Genomic DNA, 13,459 nt, shown 5'->3' on the forward strand with positions numbered 1-13,459 from the left:
AGAGAATGAGTTTTGACTAAGCATTTTCAGTGCAAATATATCAGATTATCTGTTACGGGCAGGATTATTACCCCAAGGGGTTTACAGAGATAGGTGAAAAAACATGCTAAGAATGGAGGAGATGAAGTGCTATGTGGATCTGGGTCACACACTAATACTTGCACTGATACATTGATACAGGAGTTGCTTTTGGTCTTCTGCTTGTTTGATCCAGAGATTTCATACAAATATCCTGTACTATTCAAATCTATTGTGCTTCCTAGTTAACATTGTGAATTCAGATTGCAAATGATGCCAAGTTCTTTAAGTATTTATTTATGGTTCTTGAGTATCAGATAGTATCGAGAGTTTGGATAGTGAGGATCGTCAGTCTTATATAAGTATTTTTATCTAAAGCAGTTTGGCTTCTGGTATTGGTTAGGGAGAAATTTTGTGTATTTTACCTTACCTTTTCACTGCTTTGTCCCCAGGTTCCGGCATTTGAGGGTGACGATGGATTCTGTGTGTTTGAGAGCAACGCCATTGCCTACTATGGTAATTTGCAGGGGTATATGGGAATGGGAGAATTTGGAGGTGAGGGTGTAGGAGAGGGTGTGAGCGGGGATGCATATGAAGGAATTCTTCAGGACCTGGACTGGTGTTGGCATTCCCCCAGAGTTCTGACCTTTGTGTTCTGCCTCTGCAGTGAGCAACGAGGAGCTGCGGGGAAGTACTCCAGAGGCGGCAGCCCAGGTGGTGCAGTGGGTGAGCTTTGCTGATTCCGATATAGTGCCCCCAGCCAGTACCTGGGTATTCCCCACCTTGGGCATCATGCACCACAACAAACAGGTGAGCCTTGGAACTTTGGGAGAAGCCAGGGGCAGGGGTGGCATTAGCTCCTGGGTGTTGGGAGTAAGAAATAAAATAGGTTGAAAAAAAGGTGCCAAGGATATATAGATAATGAGAAGACATAATCTCTGGGTACAAGTTTGAAGTAGTGGGCAGTTGATGGAGGAAGTGTCTGTCATGAGTGGTCAGAAGAGGGATTGCTGCTGTGAAGAGATTATACCAAATGGTAAAGGGGGTGGCTGGACCCCCTTTATGTATAAAGTTCCTTTATGATACATTTAGAATGATCCTAGGGTCTGCCTCCATTGAAAGAGGGTGAGGGTGAGCTCGGACTTCTAGGTGAAATAACCTTCTTAGTTCTATTAGTTGGGGAGGTGAGGGAAAGGGATTGGTACCCACTGATGAGTTTTATCATGTTGAATCACTAGGCCACTGAGAATGCAAAGGAGGAAGTGAGACGAATTCTGGGGCTGCTGGATGCTCACTTGAAGACGAGGACTTTTCTGGTGGGCGAACGAGTGACATTGGCTGACATCACAGTTGTCTGCACCCTGTTGTGGCTCTATAAGCAGGTGAAATTTATGGAGAATCCATTTGGCAGGGGGTAGATGGGGATTAGAAGCAAAGTGACAAGGTATCTAGGTTACCCTGTATTCTGCTGAGGGCTTGGAAAACAGCTAGAGCTGGGTGCAGTGGCTCACTCCTGTAATCTGAACACTCTGGGAGGCCGAGGTAGGCAGATCACCTGAGGTCAGGAGTTTGAGACCAGCCTGGCCAACATGGTGAAACCCCGTCTCTACTAAAAATGCAAAATTTAGCCGGGTGTGGTGGCGCACACCTATACTTCCAGCTACTTGGGAGGCTGAGGCACAAGAATCACTTGAGCCTGGGAGGCGGAGGTTGCAGTGAGCAGAGATCGCCCCACTGCACTCCAGTCTGGGCAACAGAGTAAGACTCCATCTCAAAACAAACAAACAGAAAACAGCCAGGAATCCCAGGACTGAATACCATCACTTGATTTCCCTTCTCTCAAGAAGTTGGGTAATGTCTTGCCTTTAGTTCCTGTTTGGCAGCTAAGATGTTTAGTTTGTTGCCATATTTCTTGGGAAGATTGGTTATTCTTAGTTGTGAAGACAGAGGTGATGATGGTAGCTTCAGCATTAAGATCTTTTTGGAGGCAGGCCAGGCACTGTGTCTAACACCTATAATCCCAGCACTTTGGGAGGCCTAGGCAGGTGGATCACTTGAGGTCAGGAGTTTGAGACCATCCTGGCCAGCATGGCGAAACCCCCGTCTTAAAAATACGAAAATTAGCCAGGCGTGGTGGTAGACGCCTGTAATCCCAGCTACTTGGCAGGCTGAGGCAGGAGAATCACTTGAACCTATGAGGTGGAGGTAGCAGTGAGCCAAGATCGAGCCACTGCACTCCAGCCTGGGGGACAAGAGCGAGACTCCATCTCAGAAAAAAAAAGGCTCTTTTGGAGACAAGTACAGGTTCAAGCCTTGGCTTCATTGTTTACCGATGTAGGTAAGGGGTTATATGCGGATGAATTGCTTTAGTCCCCGTTTTTTACTTTTCGCAATCTATAAAATCAAGGTGGTAATAATCGCTGTCAAGGTTATTGGATCAAAAAAGAATGACAAGTCACTGGTTTCCAAATAAAAGCGCTTGGACTCATGCTGGTCCAGAATAGTAATGTGATCATAGCAAAGAGAAAAACACTTGCTGCATGCCAGACCCTGTGCCAGGGGCCTCATGGGGATCATCTTAGTGAGTCTAATAAGTGGTAGAGTAGAATTTGAACCCAAGTTCTGTGGAACCAGCACTCTGATTGCTATGTTCTGTTTCCATGACAAGATTTTTTTCCTCTTCTGATCTTTGCAAACTAAAAAATAACAACAGTTCTACTTGAAGCTGTTTATTCTTATTTTTCTTTGACCATGGCCGATATACCAGACACTAACTTTAATTTGAAGGACTATCCATTATTCTTTTTTTCTTTCTTTTTTTTTTTTTGACAGAGTCTTGCTCTGTCACCTAGGCTGGAGTGCAGTGGCACGATCTTGGCTCACTAGAACCTCCACCTCCCAGGTTCAAGCAATTCTTCTGCCTCAGCCTCCCAAGTAGCTGGGATTACAGGCATGCGCCACCAAACCCGGCTAATTTTGTGGTTTTGCCATGTTGGTCAGGCTGGTCTCGAACTCCAGACGTGAGGTGATCCACCCACCTCAGCCTCCCAAATTGCTGAGATTATAGGCATGAGCCACCGCGCCCAGCCACGACTGTCCATTCTAAATCGGTTTGAATGTTCTGTTTGAATGTTGTTTACTTTTTGAAGTTTGATGGGGGTGTGTGTGTATAGTATGGCCAATGTAGATAGTAAATATCTATAGTGTTTAGATTTTATTTAGCCAAATAAGTAGTTGATACCCCTCTGTGGGTCTCAACCTTTTTTTTTTTTTTTTTTTTTTTTTGTTTTTTTGGAAATGTTTTTTTTTTTTTTTTTTTTTTTTTTGGTGACGAAGTCTCACTCTTGTCCCCCAGGCTGGAGTGTGATGGCGCGATCTCGGCTCACTGCAACCTCCGCTTCCCAAGTTCAAGCGATTCTCCTACCTCAGCCTCCCGAGTAGCTGGGATTACAGGCATGTGCCACCATGCCCGGCTAATTTTTATACTTCTAGTGGAGGCGGGGTTTTACCGTGTTGGTCAGGCTGGTCTCGAACTCCTGACCTCAGGTGATCCGCCTGCCTTGGCCTCCCAAAGTGCTGGGATTACAGGTGTGAGCCACCGCGCCTGGCCAACATGTGAAATTTAAAAGATTGGAAACAGTAGCTCTGAAATAGTTTTGTAAAGGAGCAAGACAATTATTGTTCCTACCCCTAGATGGAGGATGGACCCAAGCGTCCATCCATTAAACTGTACTGCACTGAACAAAAAGATTAGAAAAAGAGGCCGGGCGCGGTGGCTCAAGCCTGTAATCCCAGCACTTTGGGAGGCCGAGACGGGCGGATCACGAGGTCAGGAGATCGAGACCATCCTGGCGAACACGGTGAAACCCCGTCTCTACTAAAAAATACAAAAACTAGCCGGGCGAGGTGGCGGGCGCCTGTAGTCCCAGCTACTTGGGAGGCTGAGGCAGGAGAATGGCGTAAACCCGGGAGGCGGAGCTTGCAGTGAGCTGAGATCCGGCCACTGCACTCCAGCCTGGGCGACAGAGCGAGACTCCGCCTCAAAAAAAAAAAAAAAAAAAAAAAAATTAGAAAAAGAAATGGAGGCCGGGTGTGGTGGCTCACACCTGTAATCCCAGCACTTCAGGAGGCCAGGGTGGGAGGATTGCTTGAGCATACGAGTTAAAGATCAGTCTGTCTGGGCCTGGGGCAAACATAGTGAGACCCCCCATTCTGTATTCCATTTCTCATTATAATTTTTTTTTTTTTTTTTTTTTTTTTTTGAGACAAAGTCTCACTCTGTCACCCAGGTTGGAGTGCAGTGGCGTGATCTTGGTTCACTGCAACGTTCTCCTCCCGGGTTCAAGTGAGTCTCCTGCCTCAGCCTCTGGAATAACTGGGACTACAGGCATATGCCACCATGCCTGGCTAATTTTTTGTTTTGTTTTGTTTTTTGAGACGGAGTCTCGCTTTGTCACCCTGGCTGGAGTGCAGTGGCATGATCTCTACTCACTGCAAGCTCTGCCTCCCAGATTCACACCATTTTCCTGCCTCAACCTCCCGAGTAGCTGGGACTAAAAGTGCCCGCCACCACGCCCGGCTAATGTTTTTTATTTTTAGTAGAGACAGGGTTTCACCGTGTTAGCCAGGGTAGTCTCAATCTCCTGACCTCATGATCCGCCTGCCTTAGTCTCCCAAAGTGCTGGGATTACAGGCATGAACCACTGCGTCCAGCCTCTTAAAGCGCTTGTAAAAATTAATTTACTTGGGTCGGGCATGGTGGCTCACACCTGTGATCTCAGCACTTTGGGAGGCCGAGGCGGGTGGATCACTTGAGGTCAGAGTTCGAGAACAGCCTGGCCAACGGGGAAACCACATCTCTACTAAAAATACAAAAATTAATTGGGCATCGTGGTGGGCACCTGTAGTCCCAGCTACTGAGGAGGCTGAGGCACAAGAATCACTTGAACCCAGGAGGCGGAGCTTGCAGTGAGCCGAGATCGCGCCACTGCACTCCAGCCTGGGCGACAGAGCGAGACTCTGTCTCAAAAAAAAAAAAAAAAAAAAAAAAAAAAAAAATAAAAAAAGGGGAAGAAATAATCCAGGGAAGGATGATGTTGTATGGAGCTATCGTCTATAGGGTTTGAAAAGAAGGTGGGCAATGGGACTTAGGTAGAGCAAGGGCTCTTGCTGTGGACAGGGCCTTACCACTGACTTTGTTTCCACCCTTATGCCCTGGCAGGTCCTAGAGCCTTCTTTCCGCCAGGCCTTTCCCAATACCAACCGCTGGTTCCTCACCTGCATTAATCAGCCCCAGTTCCGGGCTGTCTTGGGGGAAGTGAAGCTGTGTGAGAAGATGGCCCAGTTTGATGGTGAGTCTGAGGAGATCAGGAGGCATATGGCCAGGATCAGGGTCTGGTTTGCTCTGCATCAACCCCTTGATTTCCTGTCTTGCTTTTGGGTTATAGGGACCTGCAGAATGTAGGGTGTCAATGTAGCAATTAATACTATGTGCAATTTGTTTCATACACACTCATACCCTGACTAATTTGTATTAGTGTGTAGAGTTGCGATATAAAGTATTTGTTGCTAAGGGTGTGTTCTTGCTGGAGGACATACAGTGAACTGATGGGCAGTCTGGAGCCTAGGTTCCTTACTTGTCCCATTCGTCAGTTTCCTCTGTTACTCTGCTTGCCCTGCGTGGTTTTGGAGGGGTGTGGAAAGAGGCAGAACATTCATTCACTTTCCTCCCTTCCTCTGCACCAGCTAAAAAGTTTGCAGAGACCCAGCCTAAAAAAGATACACCACGGAAAGAGAAGGGTTCACGGGAAGAGAAGCAGAAGCCCCAGGCTGAGCGGAAGGAGGAGAAAAGGCAGCTGCCCCTGCTCCTGAGGAGGAGATGGATGAATGTGAGCAGGCGCTGGCTGCTGAGCCCAAGGCCAAGGACCCCTTCGCTCACTTGCCCAAGAGGTAAGGATATTGGAGGGTGGAGGGTGTGGGACCAGAGAAGGCCTGTTTTCACCTTTATGTGTCCCCCTTCACAAACAGCTAGAGCTAGAATTTTAGGTTCATATGAAGTTAAAGGTGTATTTTAGTTGCAAATAAAGCAGCTTTCTAGGCTGATCATCAGGAATTGGGCAAATTTTGATTGTGGAGAGCAAGTTCCAAATACAGCCAGTACTGGGGAAGATTGAACTCCTATTCCAACAAAGACAGGAGCAGATTTTCATATAGTGGTAAACTGGTTTTGAGCAAGCTCATTTGACCATTTGAGAGCTCTGAGAACAAATACAAGGCGAGGGGTGGGGAAGAAGAAAGTGCAGAGAGCCTTGGGTGGCGCTGCACGGCTGGCTGTGCCGAGGTAGTGGATGCCAGAGCGGGGTCCTTTGAATTGCTTTGTTTTCTGTTTTGCTGAATCAGACTGCACAAAAATTGCTCACTAAGAAAAAGGATGAAGATCATAGCTAAGTAGTGGATGTCTAGTTCATTGTTCCACAACTGGGGGGAGTTAAGTCCCCAAGTAGAAGAAAGTAGGTGTCCTCTGTATCCTTTTTTCAGTTAAAGGCGGGGGTTCTTGGAAAAAATAATACAATAAAAGCAAGATTTTTGGTATGAAACAAGTAGGACACTGAGTGCTTGCCCAGTTCTCTGGGATGGAGTCTTTCCTCCATCACTGCTCCAAGTCATTTTTTTTTTTTTTTTTTTTTTTGAGACGGAGTCTTGCTCTGCTGCCCAGGCTGGAGTGCTGTGGCCGGATCTCAGCTCACTGTAAGCTCCGCCTCCCGGGTTTACGCCATTCTCCTGTCTCAGCCTCCCGAGTAGCTGGGACTACAGGCGCCCGCCACCTCGCCCAGCTAATTTTTTGTATTTTTTAGTAGAGACAGGGTTTCACCGTGTTAGCCAGGATGGTCTCAATCTCCTGACCTCGTGATCCGCCCGTCTCGGCCTCCCAAAGTGCTGGGATTACAGGCTTGAGCCACCGCGCCCGGCGCTCCAAGTCATTTTATTGAGAGTTCAAGCAGTATGAGAAATCTATATTCTGTGGTCACTTTGCTTTGGAACTCCTTTTTCTCTGCATTTTTTGCTCCCTCTCACTCCAAAGCCATTCATCTTTTCACTACTTGGTCTGTTAGGGTTTACATTTGACCTTCTCCCATTTTGTAATGACTTTGATGCAGGGTGAACCAGCCTAAAGGAACATCCACTGGTAGGGACACAATAGCTGTGCATAGAGTTGTGAATTATAAGCATTGCACTAATGGACAGGAGCGACTTGGGGTGTAGCTGAAAGTTCTTACTCACGAGTACTTTGTACAAGACCAGGAAGACTCCATCCAGATGCAGGCACTCTTTAAAGATGTATTTTTTGAACTAGTGATTTGCCTTGAATTTAGCACAGGTGCAGGTCAAGAGTGAGCAGGATTTTTGGTGTGTGTAAATAGGTCATGATAACTAACCCAAATTACATACTGTGTTGTAACTCAGACGTTGTTAATTATTAGCTAGAGATTTTCACATATAGTAGGTCAGTACTCTGGGCAGGAAATAAATGAGGCAGTAGTAAACTTAAAATCTTTAATAAACTTTACATTTTCTTAACATGCTTTTGGAAATGTTTATTAATGTATATTTGTTGGGTTACCATGATGTCCTATAGGGCTACCAGAAATGCTTTCCCCAAGGTTTTTTTGTTGTTGTTGTTTGTTTGTTTGTTTTATTGAACAGGGTTTTACTTAGTCCAGTCTGGAGTGCAGTAGCATGATCACGGCTCACTGCAGTCTTGACTTCCTGGATTCAAGCGATGCTCCCACCTCAGCCTCTGGAGTAGCTGGGGACAAAGGCACACACCACCACACCCAGCTAATTTTTTATTACTTGTAGAGACTAGGTCTCACTATGTTGCCCAGGCTGGTCACAAACTCCTGGGCTCAAGCGATCTATGGCCTCTCAAAGTGCTGGAATTACAGGTGCGAGCCACTGTACCTGGCTTTTTTTTTTTTTTTTTTTTTTTTTTTTTTTTTTTTTTTTTTTTTTTTGAGACGGAGTCTCACTCTGTCACCCAGGCTGGAGTGAAGTGGTGCAATCTCAGCTCACTGCAACCTTCACCTCCCCGGTTCAAGCGATTCTCTTGCCTCAGCCTCCCAAGTAGCTAGGACTGCAAGCGTGTGCCACTACACCCGGCTAATTTTTTGTATTTTTAGTAGAGACGGAGTTTCACCATGCTGGGCAGGCTGGTCTCGAACTCCTGACCTCGTGATCCGCCCACCTCCACCTCCCAAAGTGCTGGGATTACAGATATGAGCCACTGCTCCCAGCCTTTGTTTTGTTTTCTGAGACAGAGTCTCACTCTGTTGCCCAGGCTGAAGTGCAGTGGTGTGATCTCTGCTCACTGCAGTCTCCGCCTTCCGGGTTGAAGCAATTCTCCTGCCTGAGCCTCCCGAGTAGCTGGGATTACAGGTGCGCGCCACCATGCCCGGCTAATTTTAGAGACAGGGTTTCGCTATGTTGGTCAGGCTGATCTCGAACTGACCTCAGGCAATCCGCCTGCCTTGGCCTCCCAAAGTGCTGGGATTACAGGCGTGAGCCACCACCTCCGGCTCCTCCAGCATTTTTAGTATCATAAAAGTGATGTCCTAAAAGACCAAGCTATCAATGTCCAGGTTTTAATTCTAGTTCTTTTAAGACCCAGCTAGGTCAAGCGCAGTGGCTCACACTGCTTGGCAGACTGAGGTGAGAGGGTCACTTGGGCCCAGGAAGTTGAGGTTGCAGTGAGCCATGATCGTGCCTCTGCACTTGGGTGACTGAGCAAGACCCTGTCTCACAACAAATAACAAAGCTTGAACAGCTCAGGAAGGTGTGAAAAAATTCCTAGCCCCACTTTTGGTGTGGTTGAGGTTTTAAGACTCCAGATGAGGTCCCTTATGCATTTGGAAAGGAACCTGGGACCTAGGGTTAAAGGACAGATCCTCTGCTTTGCTACAGTGTAAACTTGGACCAGTCATTCTACTTGGTCTCATCTGTAAAGAGAGGGGAGGGTCAGGGTAACAGTTCATAACTCATGGGTTTTAAGGATTGAGTGAAATTGATACTCGTGGCAATATTTATGCTATGAACAGTAGAACCAACTAAACATTCAGTTTAATATTCAGTGTTGAGTAGATTTATGGCACAATCCTGCATTAGAAGATTATTTGGCCATTAAAATGTTTGCAAAGAATTGTGTTTTTGAGGTAGGGTCTTGCTGTGTTGCTTAGTCTGGTCTCCAACTGCTGATCTCAGGTGGTCCTTCTACCTCAGCCTTCTGAGTAGCTGAGACTGCTAGTGCAAAAAATTGTTCTGTTTTTTTGACAGGGTCTTGCTCTGTCTCCCAGGCTGGAGTGCAGTGGTGTGATCTTGGCTCACTGCAACCTCTGCCTCCTGGACTCAAGCAATTCTCTTGCCTCAGCCTTCTGAGTAGCTGGGATAACAGGCGTGAGCCACGGTGCCCAGCTCCTAGCTAATTTTAAAATTTTTTGTAGAGACAGGATGGAAGAATTCTTAACAGTATGGATAGCGTGTCACAGTAACAACAAAGTATAAGCACAAAACTGCATGTGTCATGGCTACATCTTTGGAAAATCAAAGGCTATAGGAAAATACATAAAAAGATTATCCTGTTTGTTGGCATTATAGGTGATTTTCTTCAGTCAGTATACATATATATATACGTGTATATATACACACGTATATACACACGTATATACACACACGTATATATACACACGTATATACACACACGTATATATACACACGTATATACACACACGTATATATACACACGTATATATATATAAATATGTACACACACACATATATAGAAAGAGAGAGAAAGAGACGGAGTCTTGCTCTATTGCCAGGCTGGAGTGCAGTGGTGCAATCTCAGCTCACTGCAACCTCCATCTCCTGGGTTAAAGCAAGTCTCCTGCCCCAGCCTCCCGAGTAGCTGGGACTACAGGCGCATGCCACCAATTTTTTATTTTATTTTATTTATTTATTTTTAGTAAAGATGGGTTTTCACCATGTTGGCTAGGATGGTCTTGATCTCTTGACCTCATGATCTGCCCGCCTCGGCCTCCCAAAGTGTCGGGATTACAGATGTGAGCCACCGTGCCTGGCCTTTTTTTTTTTTTTTTTGCTCCCAGACAGGACTCTTCCTCTACCGCCCAGGCTAGAGTGCAGTGGCATGATCTCTGCTCACTGCACCCTCCGCCTCCAGGGTTCAAGCAATTCACCTGTCTCAGCCTGCCACCATGCCCAGCTAATTTTTGTATTTTTAGTAGAAACGGGGTTTCACCTTGTTGGTCATGGTGGTCTCGAACTCCGGATGGGAGGTGATCCACCCGCCTCGGCCTCCCAAAGTGCTGGGATTACAGGCGTGAGCCACCACGTCCGGCCAGTGTATATGTTTATAATTGGAAAGAAAGAAAGCAGATCTCCAACCATGGAGGGAGTGACCTCTGCTATATTGATGCTGGCATTCTTGGCTCAGTATGCCAGATTGCTTTTAAGATAACCTGAACCTAAGGGCTTTCCAGCATCAGAAAACCTCGGAAAAGACTAAAGCTTGTTTATAGGCAGAGAGGGACTAAAGGACATGGGTGTAAGATTTGGGGTGGAGGCCCTTTGAGAATGTTCATTGCTTACATTCCTGTTACAGCTTGTGTAACCTGAAGAGGCCTGTATGGTGGGGGGAAGAAACTTGGATGAGTCAGTGACTGAGTGTGGTTCATGGAAAACAGCCTGGAGGGCCTGAACAAGGAAAAAGAAGTCCTCACTCTGTCACCACCTGGGGGCAGCAGTTGTCCATGCCCTTCCTGGGGCACAGCTCATGAGCCCCTCTTTGAGTTCACCCTCCACATGCCTTGCATACTTATGCAGAGGAGTGTCCTAGGCCCCTGTTCAAACCCCTTGAGCTCTCTTCCCTCATAAGGTCATACACATCTGCCAACGCAGTGACCATTTCCTTTATATTAGTAAAGCCGAAATGAAAGCACCCTTCACTTCTCTTAGCCTGGCAACCCTCCTCCTTATTGACCCCCGTGCTTTCTTCCTCTTAGTACCTTTGTGTTGGATGAATTTAAGCGCAAGTACTCCAATGAGGACACACTCTCTGTGGCACTGCCATATTTCTGGGAACACTTTGATAAGGACGGCTGGTCCCTGTGGTACTCAGAGTATCGCTTCCCTGAAGAACTCACTCAGACCTTCATGAGCTGCAATCTCATCACTGGTAAGAGAGCCGGTCTGAGACGAGGAAGGAGAACAAGGTGTAGCAAGTGCTGTGATTCCAAAGGCTGAATGTTCTCGCTTGCCCCTTCAGGAATGTTCCAGCGACTGGACAAGCTGAGGAAGAATGCCTTCGCCAGTGTCATCCTCTTTGGAACCAACAATAGCAGCTCCATTTCTGGAGTCTGGGTCTTCCGAGGCCAGGAGCTTGCCTTTCCGGTGAGGAAGGGGAGGAGAGGAGTCTCTTTAGGGTGGGGCAGGGATATAGGAAGCACTGTGTTTTATTTCTGAGCTGATGGACGTTGAGGAGGGTTCAGGAATGCTTATAGAAAGGAGCAGTTCATGTTCACAGTAGACCTGGGGTCCGATGACATGTGTTTGAGCTGGAAGTAACACAGGTGTGGGGTGGTGTCTCATAACCTGACCACATGCTGGCTTTTTATCCCCAGCTGAGTCCAGATTGGCAGGTGGACTACGAGTCATACACATGGCGGAAACTGGATCCTGGCAGCGAGGAGACCCAGACGCTGGTTCGAGAGTACTTTTCCTGGGAGGGGGCCTTCCAGCATGTGGGCAAAGCCTTCAATCAGGGCAAGATCTTCAAGTGAACATCTTGCCATCGCCTAGCTGCCTGCACCTGCCCTTCAGGGAGATGGGGGTCATTAAAGGAAACTGAACATTGAACCCTTTCCTGTCCTGCCTCCTTTGTGAGTGGTGGCGTCTTCAAGGGGAGTAAATATGTTGAAGCAGGGTACTTTCTGTGTTTGCAGTACCTCGATATGCAGGAGAGAAGACTTCAGAAGAACAGAAATAGAGGCCTGTGTTCACTTGTGATTTTAATTACCCTGCCTCCTACGGTGATGACTGTCTTCTAGCCGGGAAAGAGCGGAAGCAGTTGGGGCGGATAGTGACATGGGGCTTTGTGACTACCTAATTCTTAGGGGTCAGATTCCAGGCCTTTCCCAGTGAAGGGAGAGAATAGCTGCTAATAACAAGAGCTAACGTGTATAATTCAGAGTGCAAAGAAACTTTACATTATTTCCTATAACTGTCCTGTGAGGTAGGTAGCTGACAATATGCAAGGGTTGTAGTTTCTTTTGCTTTGTTTTTTTAAGACAAGGTCTGGGCCGGGCGCGGTGGCTCAAGCCTGTAATCCCCAGCACTTTGGGAGGCTGAGACGGGCGGATCACGAGGTCAGGAGATCGAGACCATCCTGGCTAACACGGTGAAACCCCGTCTCTACTAAAATACAAAAAACTAGCCGGGTGAGGTGGCGGCCCCTGTAGTCCCAGCTACTCGGAGGCTGAGGCAGGAGAATGGCGTGAACCCGGGAGGCGGAGCTTGCAGTGAGCTGAGATCTGGCCACTGCACTCCAGCCTGGGTGACAGAGCGAGACTCCGTCTCAAAAAAAAAAAAAAAAAAAAGACAAGGTCTGGCCCTGTTGCCGAGGCTGGAGTGCGGTGGTGCAGTCTCAGCTCAACCTCTGTCTCCCAGGCTCAAGCCATCCTCCCACCTTAGCCTCCCGAGTAGCTGGGACTATAGGTGTGCACCACCACACCCGGCTAATTTTCTTTTCTTTTTTTTTTTTTTTTTTTTTTTTTTTTTTGGTAGAGATGGGGTTTTGCCATATTGCCCAGGCTGGTCTCAAACTCTTGAGCTCTAGCGGTCATCCTGCCTTGGTCTCCCAAAAGTGTTGGGATGATAGGCATGCATCACCATGCCTGCCCTAGGGCTGTAGTTCAGATGCCTCAAACCTGCAGGACAAGGCACAGACTACTCAGAACAGGCACTGGCCTGGCCCAGCCTGTTGGCCCTTTCCCGGCTGCGTTGTCAGTCTGGTGGTATCCCTGATTTCTAACGGGAAGCATAGGGGTTTAGAGATTTGCCTGTGATCACACATTTTAAGTGTTAGAGGCCGAGTTTTGAACCCAGTGGGTATCACTTTTTTTTTTACTTTAAAATTTTTTCCGTAAAACTGGGTCAGGAAAATGTTTTAAATTTTTTTTATTAGAGAGCAGGGGTTCTTGCTATGTTGCCTAGGCCGGAGTGCAGTGGCTGGCTGTACACAGGCTCAATCGTGCTATGGTTTTGAAGTCCTGGTCTCAAGTGATCCTCCCTCCTCAGCCCCGTTAGTAGGTGGTATTATAAGCGTATGCCATCACGCCTCACTTGGGTGTCACTTTTTTTTTTTTTTTTT

The 13,459-nt window shown here is 47.1% G+C and overlaps 1 protein-coding gene across 1 annotated transcript in view; it reads left to right on the plus strand.

Annotated features, from left to right (window-relative positions):
• The window catches only part of EEF1G (eukaryotic translation elongation factor 1 gamma), a 13,912-nt gene extending 1,966 nt beyond the window's left edge, over positions 1-11,946 (plus strand). The window contains 9 exon segments of the mRNA XM_017878380.1: positions 471-534; positions 686-828; positions 1,257-1,400; positions 5,240-5,369; positions 5,764-5,862; positions 5,865-5,967; positions 11,094-11,266; positions 11,357-11,481; positions 11,712-11,946. Of these exon segments, the coding sequence (XP_017733869.1) occupies positions 471-534; positions 686-828; positions 1,257-1,400; positions 5,240-5,369; positions 5,764-5,862; positions 5,865-5,967; positions 11,094-11,266; positions 11,357-11,481; positions 11,712-11,870 (1,140 nt within the window). The 3' untranslated portion in view covers positions 11,871-11,946.
• The last annotated feature ends 1,513 nt before the right edge of the window (positions 11,947-13,459 follow it).

The sequence above is a fragment of the Rhinopithecus bieti genome, unplaced genomic scaffold, assembly GCF_001698545.2.
Source record: "Rhinopithecus bieti isolate Rb0 unplaced genomic scaffold, ASM169854v2 scaffold_11488, whole genome shotgun sequence".
Taxonomy (NCBI): Eukaryota; Metazoa; Chordata; class Mammalia; order Primates; family Cercopithecidae; genus Rhinopithecus; species Rhinopithecus bieti.